This window comes from Cannabis sativa, chromosome 3 (assembly GCF_029168945.1).
Source record: "Cannabis sativa cultivar Pink pepper isolate KNU-18-1 chromosome 3, ASM2916894v1, whole genome shotgun sequence".
Lineage (NCBI taxonomy): Eukaryota > Viridiplantae > Streptophyta > Magnoliopsida > Rosales > Cannabaceae > Cannabis > Cannabis sativa.
The window spans coordinates 47,786,339-47,804,923 of NC_083603.1; the positions used below are offsets into that span (position 1 = coordinate 47,786,339).

The 18,585-nt window shown below is 32.0% G+C and overlaps 2 protein-coding genes across 2 annotated transcripts; both read left to right on the forward strand.

Annotated features, from left to right (window-relative positions):
• The first annotated feature begins 1,889 nt into the window (after positions 1–1,889).
• On the forward strand, positions 1,890–10,928 carry LOC115709689 (pantothenate kinase 2). Its single transcript, XM_030637855.2, has 22 exons — positions 1,890–2,663; positions 3,109–3,321; positions 3,524–3,582; positions 4,104–4,220; positions 4,575–4,694; positions 4,932–5,026; positions 5,112–5,205; positions 5,357–5,488; positions 5,725–5,837; positions 5,968–6,160; positions 7,089–7,297; positions 7,417–7,461; positions 7,604–7,652; positions 8,029–8,111; positions 8,376–8,492; positions 8,771–8,834; positions 9,021–9,167; positions 9,257–9,415; positions 9,754–9,837; positions 10,092–10,289; positions 10,422–10,493; positions 10,577–10,928. Exons 1-22 carry the CDS (start codon positions 2,375–2,377, stop codon positions 10,664–10,666), a joined length of 2,742 nt encoding a protein of 913 aa, XP_030493715.2. The 5' UTR covers positions 1,890–2,374; the 3' UTR covers positions 10,667–10,928.
• A 6,494-nt stretch (positions 10,929–17,422) lies between these two features.
• LOC115709696 (uncharacterized) lies at positions 17,423–18,271 on the forward strand. The gene has a single exon (XM_030637864.2). The coding sequence runs from the start codon at positions 17,546–17,548 to the stop codon at positions 18,164–18,166; it is 621 nt and encodes a 206-aa protein (XP_030493724.2). The 5' UTR covers positions 17,423–17,545; the 3' UTR covers positions 18,167–18,271.
• The last annotated feature ends 314 nt before the right edge of the window (positions 18,272–18,585 follow it).

Here is an 18,585-nt window from a genome sequence, read left to right on the forward strand (position 1 = left end):
CTTGATTTTTTATGAAAACCCGTATGGGTAATATTTAGTTTTAAAAGAAATTACCTCCTTAAGAACTCTATGACATGCCAAGAACACAACAGACATTGGTGAAGCATTACAGGCAATAATCTCGTCCTCTCTACAATCCCAAACCCACCACCCAAAAAACTATTCGAACACTTATTCTTTATTCAAGCTACAAATCATATAAAAATATATTAAAAGAAAAGAAAGTACAGAGACCTCAGATGTACTTTTCTATAACTCGACGGAGACGAGAACAGGTACAAAGAGGCAACTCACAAACTGTTTGGCTGCTGTGATAAAAAAATTGAGATTACTCAATTTCAATTGCCCATGTGACCAAAAAAAAAAAAATAAAGACTTACGTAAAACTAATTTCATGCTTCATAGATTTCATGTGAGATGAGAACATACCACAGGAAAATGTGAGCATTTAATCTGAGAAAAACATGACCTTATGCGAGATCGAGAATAAATGACAGTGCAGGAGATGAGAAAATATATAGACAAATGAAAGTCATTTACAAAAATTACACAGAAAGTAATAAAAACACTTACCTCCCTGCTCACTAATATTCGCTCTGGCACCCAATGTTTTCAATCTCTGAATAACCTCGTCAGCTATACTCTGCTGCAAATGTTGGGGGAGTTCAGTAATCATCACTTCACTGGAAAGCTCATTTTTAACTTTCTTCACCTTTTGCCCATTACAATGTGTTAGTCAATATATAAAACTAAAAATAGTAACAACGTCTCAAAGTACACCTATTGCAAAAAGCTCAATAAAATACAGATCCATCCCAATCATTTCCCTAAAATCCTAGATTAAAGCTTACCAATTTAAGAAGCTCCAATGGTTCGGTTGCTCTTCGAATTTGAATTAATTTGTCCATCATCCTAATCTGATCCAGGGTGTAATTAACAACTGAAAATAGCAAAGAAAAAAAACCCCTTAATCGAAGATCATTCATTAACCCGAAAAGTACAAGTGGGCTATCGAAAGAGAAAGAAAAAGAAAAGCATTGACAAAATCTGCCTTAAAATTCGTTAAAGAAAATTCCTTTACACAAACAGAGAAATGTGTTCATAATTAGGAAGCAAAAGAAGAAAAGGAAGATTGGATTAGACATACTTGGACGTGAATAGGGATCAGAATAGATGTATAGAGAAGCGTAGAGAGAGCCCAGAACGAAAAAAGCAACTACAATGTTGATGAGGCAAACTATTAGAGTGGTTCTCTTGAGAGGAAATGTAATGGAGTGGAAAGAATATAAATGGAGATAACTAATCGTTCTCTCGTAAAGATTTTCGAAATATGGGTTTGAGAGAAAAAAGAAGAGTCACAATAAATGGGGATGAAGAATATACCATTTTTGATTTTTTGTGGGAATGGAGAATTGCTGGTACTGAAAATCGCAATTTGTTTTTGTGAGAAGAAAGAGGAATCACAATATGTATCTTGGTTTGAATCGCATTGAAGGAGGAATCGATTCCACCAAAGTCTCAACAGATTCAAATATCCTTGAGATATTCTTCTTTGTTGTTATTGAAGAACAAAGCCAAACTCTCCCAATCGCAAATGTTAATAATTCGACTCCATTGCGATCGGGAGAGTGACAACAGAAAAATTTTAGAAAGTTAACGGAGGTTAACCTTCCGTCTATTTTTCTGTATAAAAAAAATAATCGTTAAATCAAGAATCGTTAAACCAAGAATTGCCGTTAGATAGACACTTTTAATATATAAAAATATATATTTTTTATTTCTATTATTAAATATTTAGCTAGAATCCTAAAAAATCTGATCTCTCTCCTTCTCTATATATTTATTGATTTATTTTGATTTCATTTGTAGCTATGTATATTTTTTAAGTTCAAAGCTGTCATTTTCACTTGCCAAAACCATTCTCTCTCAATTGTTTGATTGTTGACCATGACTCATGATGAGATATTTATCTTTTAATTTATGGTTTGCCGTAATAATTTAATGTCAGCCATTATTTTACTGTACTATTATAAAGTTCACATTTTTGTATGATAATTCACCCCTTTTTTGTTTTTTTTTTTAATTGTAAATCGAGCTTCAAATTAAAGTAAAGCTTTTTATTTTTTTTTCCTTTTAATAATAATGATAAGAAGAAGAATTATATGTAAGCGATGACCAATTTTAGTTCAATATAATATGATATAGTCCTCTTCATAAAATGTTTTGTTGTGCTAAATATTTGTCTTAAATGGTATTGGATTGGCTATAGTAGAGTATAAGATTTACCAATAATTGTGGTGGCTTGCTTGGGTTGTGGGTTGGTTGGTAGCTTAGGAGTGAGGAAATTTTGGTTTGGTTTGGTTTGGTTTGAATAATGGCTGGTCTAAGAGAAGACCCAGTTCTTGGAATTGACGGTATAAAAAGGGAGAAGGAACTGGGCACTGAGGTCAATACTAAGGCTGAAGATAAGGGTGTTGAGAGTGAGAGAGATATGGCTCCTCCTCCTCATCCTTCTACCACTTCCATCCATCGATCTGGTTCACGTCCCCAATTAGACCTTAGCAAAGCTGCTATTCAAGGCAATTCTGAGGAGAGAGATCCCACCATTCTGCTCCCTAACCAGTCTGATGATATCTCTTCTCATCTGTCTTTGGACATTGGAGGTATGCATCATAATCATCATCTTTATCCATGTTGTTTATGTCTCTTACTTTCTGTTGATGTTTTTGATGTATTAAATTGAAGAAAATGATTGGTTCTTGGAACATTCAATAAAGGGGATTGTATAGAATATGTGCCAGTATCAATAAACATACTTCACTTTTAACAATGATGCTAATTGCTGTGTAATTTGTTTTTTGTTTTATTTTGTTTGTTGTTGCTTAGCTGCTTATTTGCATCACTTTATTTTTCCCTTTTCTATTTGGTTTTCAACTAAACCTATGTATTCCATGGTTCCAAAAGCAATGTCACTACTCACTGCTCTCTCTTGGAATATTTGTATATAATATTTCTTGATATTTTTTTTTGTCTTCTTTCTTATTCGATATTTTAATGGCTTTGAGGACTATTATAATCATATGGAAGCTGATGTGAGAACATTGGCAGGATCCCTTATCAAGTTGGTCTACTTTTCAAGACACGAGCAATACTCTATTGATGATGAGAGGAAGAAGAGTGTGAAGGAGAGATTGGGAATTTCCAATGGTAACAGGAGAAACTACCCCATTCTTGGGGGAAGACTACATTTTGTTAAGTTTGAGACACACAAGATTAATGAGTGCTTAGACTTTATCTATTCCAAGCAGCTTCACCGTGGTGGTATTTTCTCCTAGTGCCCTCTGGTCTATTTTTTTTTTTTAAAATCAGAATATAGCATAAAATAAATGACCAGCTTACTATGTCAATTCATGTGAAAAGACCAGTTTATGTAGTTTCATCAATTTCTGGGCGAATTTTCCTTTCATTATCATTATTTATTTCCTTACTTTTTATTTATGTTCGTCGTATTTCTCCTGGACAGGAATTGATTCACAATCTTGGCTTCCTGATGCTCCACCCAATGAAAATGCCATAATTAAGGTATTTTGTGTCAATGATTGTTCTGTTGTAACTTGATTTTTAATGGTATATATGTGTATTCTTTTCTGAAAGAATTAGATTGACTATGCAAATAATTAAACATTTATTTTTCTAAAATCCCTCCAAAAAATGGTAAATAAAGAAATGAGAAATGAAATAATTTTAGCATTGTTATCTCCATCTGGCCATTTATCTTTTACTTTGAATGGAATATATCGAGAATACATCATAACAGATAGCCCTATCTATTCAGTTGTTTGTGTTCTTGCCCCTTTTTGTGATCCTAATCTACTATTTAGTCCAACCTTTTATAAATGTACTTATATTCTATTTAAACTGTTATATAAGTGGATATTTTATGGCAAATTAATAAGTCAAATTTTCAATGTTAACAAACCATTAATGGGTTGATTCTTAAGTGATAAGTTAATGGTTAAGTTATTCGGTTTTGCTTTGTCAGCTTATACTTATACCCTTTTAATGTGTCGATTAAGTAATGACAAGTTGATCCTTGTGAAAAGGCCACAGGTGGGGGGGCATACAAGTATACTGACCTCTTCAAGCAAAGGCTTGGTGTTACTCTTGACAAAGAAGATGAAATGGATTGCCTAGTTGCAGGAGCAAATTTTTTGCTAAAGGTGGAAGTTCCTTATATATTGCATTTTATCACATAATGGGCTTTCTCCATCATTGGTGTTTTTAATGTAATCTGTATTCTTTGTCCTTAATCAATATAATAGTTTATCTCTTGTTCTTTATAATTTCTATGCCGGTTTCAATACGAAACTTTAATTTATCTCCTGTGGTGTTTGCTTTGGTAGTTGAGGGAAAACTAGGAATTTACAAAGTTGAAGATAAAACTTTATTTTCAATGACACTGGCTTTCATTCTTGAATTGATTTGTAGCATTTTTTTTCCTCTCCGAAAGTTCCCCCCCACCCCCCCAAAAAAAAAAGAGTTGATTAGATATTCTAACATGATTTGTGTAGTAGGCAATTCGACATGAAGCTTTCACACACATGGAGGGTCAGAAGAAATTTGTGCAGATCGACCCGAATGAATTGTTTCCCTATCTCCTTGTCAACATTGGATCTGGTGTTAGTATGATTAAGGTAAAATTGCTCTTTCTTCTCCCCTTTTCTCTTGATTGTCACAACTTTGGTTCTTTTCTCGGAAAGGAGATAGGGGCCACTCGTGTTAGACCGAACCCCACTCTAATTTATTGAAAAACCTCACTTTTGGCGTAGGAAGACCGTGGTAACAATGAAAAATATCATAAAACAAAAATAATTGCAAAGAAAAAATAAAATAAAACTCAACAGGTTCTAACTAACTAAAGGCTGGTGTAGGTTGATGGAGATGGACAATTTCAGCGAATTAGTGGTACAAATGTTGGTGGTGGCACTTACTGGGGCTTGGGAAGGCTATTAACAAAGTGCAAAAGGTTTTAATTATATTCAAAATTTACACTTCCTTAATATTCTACTGTTCTCATGTTAGTATCTTATGCTAATTTGACTTTCTTCCAGTTTTGATGAATTGTTAGAACTGAGTCAACGTGGAGATAATAGGACAATAGATATGCTTGTTGGGGACATTTATGGGGGGATGGATTACTCAAAGGTAATCTCTTTTTCCATATCTGCTTGCTGTTAGAAAACACTTGGAAATGTATAAACTGGTGGACTTTTTGATATGCTATACCGGCCTGAATTGTGCTTCTTTAAATCATTGGGATGGATAGGCCTCAATTAACCATGATATCATATTGCAGATTGGTCTCTCTGCCTCAACCATTGCTTCTAGTTTTGGCAAAGCTATTTCCGAAAATAAGGAACTTGATGACTACAGACCTGAAGATATTTCCCTTTCTCTTTTAAGGATGATTTCCTACAATATTGGACAGGTAACTTGAGCATTGACGAAGTTGTGTTATGCTGCATCACAAAAGCTTTAATCATGCTATCATGAAGTATCTCAAATAATACCAATGTTTATTAAAGATCTTTCATCATGTTTTGTTGGTACAATTGTTTATGGTGTATTCCTACTTAGTCATCTTCTTGTCTAAGAACCAATTAACTAATCCAATAGAGGGGCTGGATGATATTAGGTCTGTCTGATAATCCTTTTGATTTACAGATAGCATATTTGAATGCTCTGAGATTTGGTCTTAAGCGAATATTTTTTGGAGGATTTTTCATAAGGGGTCATGCTTATACCATGGATACCATCTCGTTTGCAGTTCAGTTCTGGTGAGTATTACATTATTTAGATTGTATCATCTAGCTATTTCTCCTTTTCTCTAGGCCAATGACATCTGATGTTTTTGTTCATTTAGGCACTATCACACATTTTTATATTTATATTTTATTTATTTGTTAGGTCTCAGGGGGAGGCACAAGCCATGTTCTTAAGACATGAAGGGTTTCTTGGAGCATTAGGTGCATTTATGAGCTATGAAAAGCATGGCCTTGATGACTTGATGGTTCATCAGTTAGTTGAAAGGTTCCCAATGGGTGCACCATATACTGGAGGAAATATTCACGGTCCTCCCCTTGGGGATTTAAATGAGAAGGCAAGTACAGTTTGCAAACCTACCCTGATCCCTCTTGTCAAATTTTTGCTTGACCATGTTACTAAGTTGAAGGGGGAAATTATTTTATCCTGCATTTCTGTGAATTAGTACAAGGACTAAATATACAAGGGAGTTAACTGAACCAAAGACAAATGTACAAAAATATACAGGTTCTACTCACATAAACAAATATGCAAATAACAAGCCCTGTTAATTGTCAAATCTTCTGAACTCACTCAATCGGGTGCAAAGATGTTACGTATTCTCATATATAGGATGAGTCGGTCCAAAGGGTATATATCATGCATTTTAGTTTAAGATTTATTGTGTATATGACTTAGTGTTTATATCTAGTAGAATGTAGTTGAGGGGGTAGTTAGCATAGGAGAAGAGGTGCGCCATAGTTCCAAACTCAAATTCTGCACTTAGTTTGGCAATATTCAATTGTAGAATCTTCTGTGTACTAGATACGTGACAGAATTAGATTCTTGAAACAAGCAGATAGAATAGAAATACATCCCGTTAAAGTTTGTTTTTTAATATCAAATTGGCTGGTTCTAAAGGGCAAGACAATAAGAAGTTGTACTAAAGACCGATCTAGTTTATATCCTGCATTTGTTCTATTTGGCTGAAGGTTCAGCAATCAATTTAGTCACCTTTTTAGCTGACTAATGTTTTTATGCACTCATTTGGAGCTGTTTCGTCTCCTTCCAAGGACTGAAACCTAGTTTATTTGTTTTCCAACCCTAGATCTATAATATGTCTTTGTGGAGCATGGCCTCTTACAAGTTCTTTGAAATTTGAGAACGTTTTGGATCTGTATTGATTTAAAAAGCAAAGGAGTGGAAGAGGAATAAATTATCACATCAAATGTTGGGTTTCTTGTAAACCTCTGTTTGATTTTGATCCCGTTGCACTCCTTGTGCAGATTTCCTGGATGGAGAAGTTTGTGCAGAAGGGAACTGAGATTATTGCTCCAGTGCCAATGGCTCCACATGGAACTACTGGACTTGGAGGCTTTGAAGTTCCTTCATCCAAAGGAGGTACTCTGCGTTCTGATGCCAGCACTTTAAATATTGGGGTACTTCATCTTGTGCCAACGTTGGAGGTGTTTCCATTATTGGCGGATGCAAAAACGTGAGCTGTTAAACTATTGATGCGACTTTAGTGGATTGATACCATGCTCTTTTTGTTATGATACCAGTTCTATTAATTCTTTCTGACATTCACATATATATTGAATTATATGCCCGCAGATATGAGCCAAACACGATTGATCTCACAGATCCCAGTGAATTGGAGTGAGTATCATATTTAAATAGAAATTGAAAATATTTCTGTTTCTTTTAAAATATTGAAAAAAGAATAACATATTGCATCTAAGATTTCCATACATCATTGGTTTTCCATTTTAGCTTACTTTGGTTATTCTTTTTGCTTTAGGTATTGGATTACTGTGCTATCTGAGCATCTTCCAAACCTTGTTGATATTGTAAGTAAAACCATTGAAGTGAAACTTCTTAATCCAAGAACATTTCTTAATAGTGTATTTAACAAAATACTCTTGTAGAAACTAAGTAGAGATTCTCTATTCGATGCTTTCATATGTAAATTCACTTGTTTTAAAGCACTGACTCTACGAATTTATTTTCCATTCCATAAGTCATGATGAGTTTGATCAATGCTGTATACAGAAAGGTCTTTTATGGATTTGGTTATGTTAATCTGGATATATTGAATGCATATTGCAGAACTTCACATTAGTTTTTTTTTTTTAAAAAAAAATTACTTTTATTTGTTTATTTGAGCTGTAAAAAAAAGATCCAAACTGTTAAATGATTTTGAGAAGTTGATGTGTATTATGGTAGGCAGTGGCAAGCGAAGGTGGAACTGATGATGCTAAAAGAAGGGGTGATGCCTTTGCTCATGCCTTTTCAGCTCACTTGGCTCGGTGACTTCACTAGTTTGCATGATTATTATTCTTTTATTTGTTGGTTTTGCTTTTCAGGTTGTATTGTATGTGCTTTTATGTGCTGGTTTTGAGACAGCTATCCTCTTATACTCTTACGTTCGTCATTCATTTTTATGAAAGTTTTGTTTCTTTTTTTATTATTATAAATCAATAAAATTTGTTGCATAACTGTTGTTCAGCTTAATATGAAAGGTAGATATAGTTCCCATTTGTGATATCCTCTTTCCTGACAACATTTTATAGGTTGATTGAAGACCCTGCTGCATATGGAAAGTTGGGGTTGGCCAATCTATTAGAACTAAGGGAAGACTGCTTGAGAGAGTTCCAATTTGTCGATGCCTATAGGAGTATAAAACAAAGGTAAACAATAAGCCTCTTGTCTTTTTTCATTCCCTTTCCAATTAAAGTTGCTGATTTGCAAAGCGGTCATATTGTGCTACATGTATTACATTTCCACGAACAAGTAGAGATCACTTGCGAGTGTTCTTTTGAAATTGTAGTTTCTATAAACAGGTCTTTTGTTGAGAGTGAAATAAAATATATTTTCTTTTTATTTGAGTATTTTTGCAATGTTTAATACCTTTTCAATCTTTTATATTTTTGTTCTTCTCATAATTTTTTTTTCCTGAATGTAACAGGGAAAATGAGGCATCACTTGCTGTTTTATCTGACCTGTTGACAGAGCTTGATGGTATGAGAGAGGTACGTCGAAATATGAGATGATGTATAATTTATCTTACCTTACCTATAGTTTAATACAACTACATGTTCTTTTTTTATTAATCATTGACTAGTGGAATGTTTTATGGTTCATATTTTAATCTTAAAGCTACTCCACCTGATTCTTTACTGTGTTTCCAATAATTGAAATTCTGTTAATGTCCCCAGGAAGTGAGACTAGTGACCCTCATTGAAGGTGTTCTTGCTGCTAATATCTTTGACTGGGGATCCCGTGCCTGTGTGGATCTCTATCATAAAGGAACGATAATTGAAATTTATAGAATGAGTCGTGATAAGATGCAAAGACCTTGGCGGGTAAGGGGAGCAAAGCAACAAGAAATGATTTGTTTTCCTTCACCTAGAATTCTTGTTAGCCAGTACTAGTCTTTGTTTTCTGTTATTAGGTGGATGATTTTGATGTCTTCAAAGAAAGAATGTTGGGGTCTGGAGACGAGAAGCCTCCCCCACATAAAAGAGCTTTGCTCTTTGTGGATAATTCAGGTGCTGATGTTGTTCTAGGGATGCTTCCTTTAGCACGTGAACTCCTTCGGCGTGGAACTGAGGTTAGATTCTATAAATATTTCGAGTTATGCCTAATAAAGCCCTGTTAAGTTATTGGAAAATGACTATGGCCTCTGCTGGAAACATAGCTGTTTTAACATATTGTATTTCAAAATAAAACAAGGACAAGAAAGATGAATTTCCCAAAAGTCGGCTTTTTTCGGATGAGCTGACTGTGATGTGATTGAGTTTTCATGTTTTCCATTTTTTAGTCTCTCTTTTTCTTGTGAATGTTTTAGGTAGCCATTAGCATAATTGCTAATTGGTAGAAAAGACACGGTTTCTCCTGCAGTAACACCTGTCTTAACATCTATTGAAGTTATATTATGAACTTCTGCAGGTTGTTTTGGTTGCGAACTCACTCCCGGCTCTAAATGATATTACTGCTATGGAGCTTCCTGCAATTGTAGCTGAAGCTGCCAAGGTAATTTTTTTTTTTCTTTTTGGGCACACAACGATGCACTCAATGTCATTGTGATTGAAAAGAAAGACAATTTGAGTGGATTTCCATTACTTTGTTTGCTGTTACCTTCATTATTTTCTCATTTTTCACAGCTTTTTTCTTTCTTATTCAGTTGATACAAAATATATTTACCTCCATGAATTCAAATGCATATATATGCTGCTATGGAAATAATTAATCAAAAACAAAATTGATCTGATTCTTCTTGTTTGCAGCACTGTGACATTCTCCGCAGTGCTGCAGAAGCAGGAGGCCTACTTGTAGATGCAATGGTGAGTGGTCTAGATGGTCCTAAAGAAAATTCATCTCCGGTTGTTCCATTGATGGTTGTCGAGAATGGTTGCGGTGGTCCTTGCATAGATTTGAGGCAGGTCAGCTCTGAGTTAGCTGCTGCAGCAAAAGATGCTGATTTGGTATGATGCTTGTTTTACTTATTGATTATTATTATTATTATGTTTGGGGTCAACTTCAAATTAAGACACAAGCAAAAATGAGGACAGAACAGCTAAGTGTAATGGCATGATACATAAAATGTGATATTGCAGATTATCTTGGAAGGGATGGGCAGATCTTTGCATACCAACTTTAACGCGCGGTTTAAATGCGATGCCCTGAAGGTGAGATTTCACTGTCATATTATTTGCTTGATGCCTTTGGGTACTTTGGTAAATGGAAATTAACAAGAACAATTTGGTTGCAGCTTGCAATGGTGAAGAATCATAGGCTGGCTAAAAACCTTATCAATGGGAACATATACGACTGTGTATGCCGATATGAACCAGCAAGTTAAAATTAGGAAAGAGTTTTGGTTAGTACAAAATTTCTCAAAGGAAATTCTTTGTAAACACATGTTTCTGCAAATAATGATAATAATAATAATAATAATAGTAATAATGTGGCACTTGGCACGGTAGCTAAACCAATAATCTCTAATCTCAAGGACTTGGTAAGTGTAACTATGATAAGTTATTTCAATTGTTTGGTAAGAGAATAGAGTAATGAATGAGATCACGATTTTTTTTTTAGATAATAAAGCACAAATGATTCAAATAGTTGAATTTAACACATATTAAAAAGAAAAAAAAATGCGTGCATCAAGTTAGTTGAATATGTTTTCAGCATGATAAATTATTTAAAAGTTCTTAATTTCAAAAAATTAAAAGAGAAAAAGTTCTTAGAAATTTATGTGGTTTTCTTATATAAAAATAATAAATTATTATATTTACACGTCGAAACATAAAATGTAATGTGAACATGCTTAGTCATTTTTTTTTTGTTGTGATTTTGAATAAATGATAGAAAATAGGGTAACTCCTTCCAACATAGCATTATTTGATGGGGTATTTATAAGAATAAATACTATTTTGGATTCTGACTTTTGTAAAGTTACTAAAAGGACTTTTTGTTTTGTTAAATGACAAAATGAACCTTATATTTTCTAAAATGTTAAAAATAGAACCCTTAGCTTAATTTTTAACAATTTTATTTTTGAATATAACCAACTTTAAGAAAATTTCTAATACGAACAGATACAGAAAATGTAACTAATTTTGTTATAACATCTTTAGATTAGTTTATTTTGACAAAAAATCAGTTCAGGGTCATTTAACATAAATACAGAGTCTATTTTGTCATTTAACAAAACAGAGAGTTCAATTAGTAACTTTTGCAAAACACAGGGTCCAAAATAGTATTTACCCTAATATGAGAAAAAAAAAAAAAAAAGATAAGTTGGAGTGCTATAGTTACAATTGAATATTTTGGTTCGGACTGAGTTTAAAGTCCAAATATGTAAGAAATTATGTTATGGCAACTAATTCGGACTGAGTTTAGAGTCCAAATATGTAAAAATTATGTTATGGCAACTAATTAATATATGTAATTATATATATGTGTGTGTAATAGTGGTTATAATGAATTGCGAAGTTACATTGATCCTCTTAATTTTATTTGAAGTCATTTGTTTTAGGAAAACTTACACAAATAATTAAAAATGGTCGAACTTTACATAAATAATGGGACAGTATATTTTGCATCTATACTGTCCAAATTTGATTTATAACTTATATATTGTGTTTTAGCCAAACAAAACCAAAATCTCCTAAAACTCAGCAATCACAATTAGCAAGCATTAATCAACCAAGGAACAGCCAGAAAATAATCATACTTTTCGGTGATACAAACTAGAAGCCTTCGAAGTTAACTTGAATCAACAACAAAGGAAATCAAGAATACTCATAAATCAAAGAAAAAAATGAGTAAGTAACTGAAACACACAAAAATCTATCTAAATAGATGAACGATTAAGCATGATATCCAATTGATATATGAAATCAATTCTAAAAACAAAGTGAATCAATGAAAATATGATATATAATTCTTACTAAAATTATGAACATATGATAATATGATATATGAAAATATGATATATTAATATATCAATTATAATTTTAAAATTGGGTTTTACTAAAATCATGCACAAATTGTAGCTATTATAATTCTTCTATTAAAATTTCTTAAGATCAACGTTGTTCTAGTGTTGTTCGGGGTTAATGAACAGATTTTCACGATAAACACATAACAACAATGACAATGAGGCATTCTAGAGAAACATGGGGTGATTTTTAAAAAAATAACACTATATATGATTGTTTTGTAGTAGTTCTATTATTGTTTTTGTTTGAATTGTGTCATTGAATTGTTACTGTATTAAGAAATTGTTATAGGGCATGAAATCTATACCAGTTTTCATAAAGAGCAACGAGACTAGGAAAAAGAAAAGAGTTATGTTGATTATGAAGCGAATGGAGAATTCATACCCACAGATTGCAAGTATGAACAATTGGTGTAAATGCTACTGGTATTGTTGGGATGCGAACCCACAACAACAACCCTACAAATACAGTACTAAGCCAAAGATAGAATACTACCAATTAAAAAATTGAATGATATCAGTCTATTCTTTTACTTGCAACTAAAGATCAAAGAAACAGATTTTACCACATACCCATTATGCGTCAACACACACAACAACACCACAACAACTACTACCACACCATTCTTCACATCAAGAACAACAACTGTTGAGCGATATTTGCCAATGCTTGAAAATGTGCCACTAACAAGCCAAACAAACACAAATGGACAAGAACCAAAAGAAGAAGAAGAAGAAGAAGAAGAAGGTAACAACAACCCATTTGACATTGTTGACTATGCAAATTTAGTTGTTAAAGAAATGGTAGAACAACTATAAAATAAATGTAAAAAACGAACCAGAGATAAACATTACAGATATTTACCACCCAGAGATTGAAAAAGGGCAGGCATACAAAGACAAAAAGATACTTAAGAGTGTATTGAGTTATTATCAGGGCCAGACCTAGGCATAGGCGGGCTAGGCCCATGTCTAAGACCCACTCATTTTAGGGACCCAAATAAAAAAATTCTTTTTAAAAAATATACATATTTTTTTGAAATTTTTAAAAACACCATGTATCTTTATAGTAAGGGCCCAAAAAATTTTTTGCCTATGGCCCAGAACCCGGTTCGGCCCGAAATACCCGATTGTGACTATGCCGCGCCGACTTGTCAGAAAATACCTGAAAAATGACAAAGCGAGTATACTATATAATAATATAGTCCATAAACACGCCATAATATTAAAATTACAATTTTACCCTTTCCGGGTCAAAATTACAAAAATTCCCCTAGCTCACCAACAGGGTCTTAACATGTCATTAATTTGTTTAATTCACATATATTAAATTATATCATAATATAATTCCACATTAATACACTTTTAACTAGTTAGGGTTCGCTAATCTGATTCCTTAATCTTTGGGTATTACAATAAGAGTTGAAACTCTCATTTAAACAAACTAGGAAACAAATCGCGCTTCTCATGCGGTTGTATTTTGTTTAATGATAATTTTATTCATAAAATCCTATCAAATTTAAAATTTTGATATATTTTTTTAATAATATAAATAACTATTCTAGTAAATTTTTATTTTTATTTTCATTTTAATAATACAAAAATTAATATCATACAAATTATTTAAATCTAATAAATTAGAACTTTGAATTAATTTATTTATTATAAATATACCAGTTTTTCAAAATAAATAAATTAAATTAGAACTCAAAATATATATGTATAATATAATAATTGATAAATTTATATAATACATATATAATTAAGGCAATATAGTTGTCTTCGCGCGACTATTTTAATCTTTTTAATACAGTAATTAAAAATATAAAAAATTATTAATATAATAAATAATAACTCAAAAAATATTATTTCAGTATATAACAAATTAAAGTTATATTATTTAATTGTATCACACTAGTTGTAATCACCGTATTTCGCTTATAATTGTGACTATTGTCCTCTAATAGATTTACTTTTTGTACATAAAATAAATCAAGAGTTAACTACTTATTTTTATAAAAATGACTACCGCATTATTTTTTATCGGTTAGGAAAAATAAGTAAAGAAATAGATTACAGATAGAGAGATTAGAAATAATTTTAGAATGACTTTTTTTTAAAGATTAGATTAGTTTTTAGAAATTTAATTTTTTAGGCCTTGATTAAGGTGTTGTGGGTTGTAAATTATTTTGAAGTAATATTAAGGTGTTATAAATTATTTTGAAGTAATGTAAAATTAATTTTGAATTTATAAATTTAGGTTTCTTTCAATTTCAATTGAAGAATTTAGTTTGATGATAAAAGCTTAGAGCAATCACATCAGCTTATGTACTCTATTTTCTAAAATAGCTCACCAAAACTCTATTTTTTTATTATTTTATCTTAAACTTTCACATTACATTATACATCAATTTTTTATTTTTTTTATACATTCATTTAAATATCCGTATATATATAAAGTACATAATAATAAAATATTATTAAAATATTGTTTAAAAAATAAGGGAAATTTGATTTTCTATACTTAGAAAATCAAAAAAAATTTTCCCTAAACCAAAAATTTAAAACCTAAAAAAACTATTCCTTTTTTTTCAAAACCCCAAAAATACCCCCCTCACAATATTCTCTCTCTCTGCATCATCTCTCTCTCCCTCTATCTCACCCCAACCGCCCACCCTCACCCGAACCACCCTCACCCACCCACGTCAACCCCAACGCCGATCACCACCCTCACCCCCGTCGACCACGACCCCAACCCCTCCGACCCCAACCCCAACCCGAAAGAGCAACCCCAGTCTCTGAAACTTTTTTTTTTTTCCTGCGATTTGAGAGAGGGAAGAAGACAAAGGTCCGATGGTCGGACCTTGGGGGTCCGATGGTCGGACCCATCGGACCCCCAAGGTCCGACCGTCTTTTTAATTTTTTTTTTTTCTGCGATTTTGGAGAGAGAGGAAGAAAGGGTCCGATGGTCGGACCAGACGGTCCGACCGGCTTTAATTTTTTTTTTTTTTTTTTCCCGCGATTTGAGAGAGAGGGGAAGAGAGTGGTCCGATGGTCGGCCCTTGGGGTCCGCTGGGTCCGATTGGTCGGACCCCATCGGACCCCATGGTCCGACCATCGGACCTGGGTGTGGGATTCTTGGGACCGGCTAGATAGAGAGAGAAAGAGAGATAGTTTTAGTTTGGGGGTATTTTTGGGGTTTTGAAAAAAAAAGTATAGTTTTTTTAGGGTTTAAATTATTGGTTTAGAAATCAAATTTTTTGATTTTCTAAGTATAGAAAATCAAATTTCCCAAAAATAAATAGTGTTTCTCTACATGTAGAGAAAGTATTATAGCATTCTTTAAAATTTGAGCTAAAATAACTTAATAGAACTAGTGTTGTTCAAAAAAATTAACAAACCGTCCAAACCAAATCGAATAAACTGACAAAAAATATAATCCGAATAACTTTACGAAAAAATCAAACCGTCCAATGAATATATTGGGCGAGTTGAATATTATTCTAACCCGCCCAAATAACCCAAGTAAACTGAATAAATCGATTTACATATTTTTTACTAAAATTATTTATAACATAATATATAAATTACGTTTAATAGTTAAACTATTTTACATTTAAAATCTGTATTTTACAGTGTTTACTTTAAAATTCAGAATTTATAGTTGATAATTTTGATTGTATTTGAATATTGAAATTGAAATTTAGAATTTACATATGAGTATATTTTTTTATTCTATTTTTTGAAAAATATTATTTAATACTTTAACGTTTATTCAATTCATATTTATTTTTTAACATTAATTTAAACTATAACTATTTTAATTTTGAAAGGCATATACTATACATTTATTTTTTCAAATCAATTATTTAAACACAAAAAACTAACAACAATTAAAAAATAAAAATAAAGACCGATTTAAACGGGTTAACCCGACCAAACCGACAAAAAATATTGGGCGAGTTACACTTTTTTAATTTTTTCATTGGACGGGTTACAATTAGATATTTACAACCTGATATTTGTATTAGGTTGGTAAAATACACTATAACCCAACTAAACCGACCGATGTGTACCCCTAATTTAAACTATTTTTTTTTGTCATATTTTTACTTTTCTCTTCTCTATTTTTTACTAATATAGCTCATCTAATATTATGAGTGCTCTTAAATATTTTTATTGTATTGGCTACACTGTTGTTTATCAATTTAATATTTATTATCCATGCTTTATTATTAGGGGTTTTTTCATTTTTACATTTCAAATCAGTTTTTTTTTGGTACTTTTACGAAAATTCACATAGCAACCCATATAGCAACTAAGTACTAACAGAGCAACTCAAATACATCATCAGTCACAAGCTCAGTTTATTAAATTAAGAAGCTATTATCTTTTTTCTTTATTTTATTATAAAAGCACATGCGATTTCTTTGTTAATTCTACTATTTAATATTAGTCACAAAATTATTATCTTTTTTATGTATTTTAAGATTATATTTTTAATTTCAATATTAAGATTTTGTTTATAATACAGACATTAAAATGTTATATTTTAAATTATATCACTTAATAAATATAATATATATATATATATATATATATAATTTACAAAAAATTGGACTACACCGCGAACTTAGTTGCTTAATTTTAAAAATAAATTTAAATACATAATGTTTCTAATTCTTGGAACATATTCATTTGGTATCCTTTGATAATACCGTAGAATCTCTATCCAAGAATACACTTGAGACTAAATAAATTATATTCTAATTGAGAAGTTATAACTCAATAAAATTACACTAGAAAAAAAAAATTAAAAAACTAAAAAATATCAATGTAATAATAACAACAATAAATAATCATTAATACTATATTATATTAACATTATTTTAGAGTAAATATAATGTTCATACCCGTATTATAATTTGAAATAAAATTTTTAATTTTACATAAATAAATTTACAAAATATATGTATATATTTTATTAAGATATAATTATTCATATATAGAGGTATACTTTTTTTATAAGGTTATTTCTTAATAGAGTATTAATTGCTCCAATAATTGGAAAATTAATATTAATAAAATGATACATTCTATTCACTTCTAAAAAAAATTTATTATTGAATTAGGTTAAAAATAGTATAAACCTAGAAAGTATATACATGTACATTGATTGTTGATTATAGCATCCCATTTCTCTCCTAGTCCTTCCTTCCTTCCTAGCTTCACACAATGGAGTTTGAAACCCAGTCAGCTTTACCAGAGTCTACAATGGTGAAGCACCATCAAACCACAGAAGAAGAAGAAGAAGATATTTATAAGATTCTCCTCCCTAACGTGGGGGACCTTCCTCCTACTCCTCCATCGGCTGTTCAATCCAACTTCATCTCCTATTTCGCCCCAGATTTCTTGAAGCCAGGGCACGATCAGTACGTTTATCGTCACGCAAACGGATTATGCGTGATCGGTTTGGCTTCGACGCATCTGGCTTTTAAGGACCAAGAAGGAGGAGGTGGAGGAGGCATCACGGCCGTAGATTTCAATGTCGGCAAATCTAATCGAAGCGAGATGAAGGTCACCGGAAAACGCAAGAGGAACGCTCAAATTTTAGAGCCGAATTCGGCTCTTTGCAAAGTTTGCACCAACGAAGGGTCTTACATTGTGAGGTGTTGCGTGAAAGGGTCTCTGTTGGAAGTAAACGATAGACTGATAAAGCAGCCACAGTTGCTTAATTCATCGGCGGAAAGAGAGGGCTATATAGCCATTATGATGCCAAAACCGGCCGATTGGCTCAAAGTCAAGGATTCTTTACTGGGTTTTGAGGAGTATAAGAAACTTAGGGAAATTTGTTAGTTTTTCAAAAATAAGTGTGTTTAGTTTAGATTGTGTGATGTATTTAATTAATACAATCAAATGCTCTTTTAATTGATAATAAGAAAAATCATTACATCTTGATTATCCATTGTGTGTTAGATTCATCTTCTTGGTCTTAGAACTTGTCACAACACAATCAAAAGAAAAAAAAAAAAAAGGAAAGCAAACAATAAACCAAACTAAACCAACAACAATACTAGTGAATGGTGATTAGTAGAGAGTGCATTCATGCGACTCAAGCTTATTGGTTAATTAACCATCTCATTATAGTTCCTTAAGTAGTTAATAGGGCACCCATATAAATATATGGTTATCTTTACACACCCACTTGAGTTATACATAATTATGTGAGTTTTGGATATAAATCCTACCATAGTCTTCAATTAAATTTTGGCACA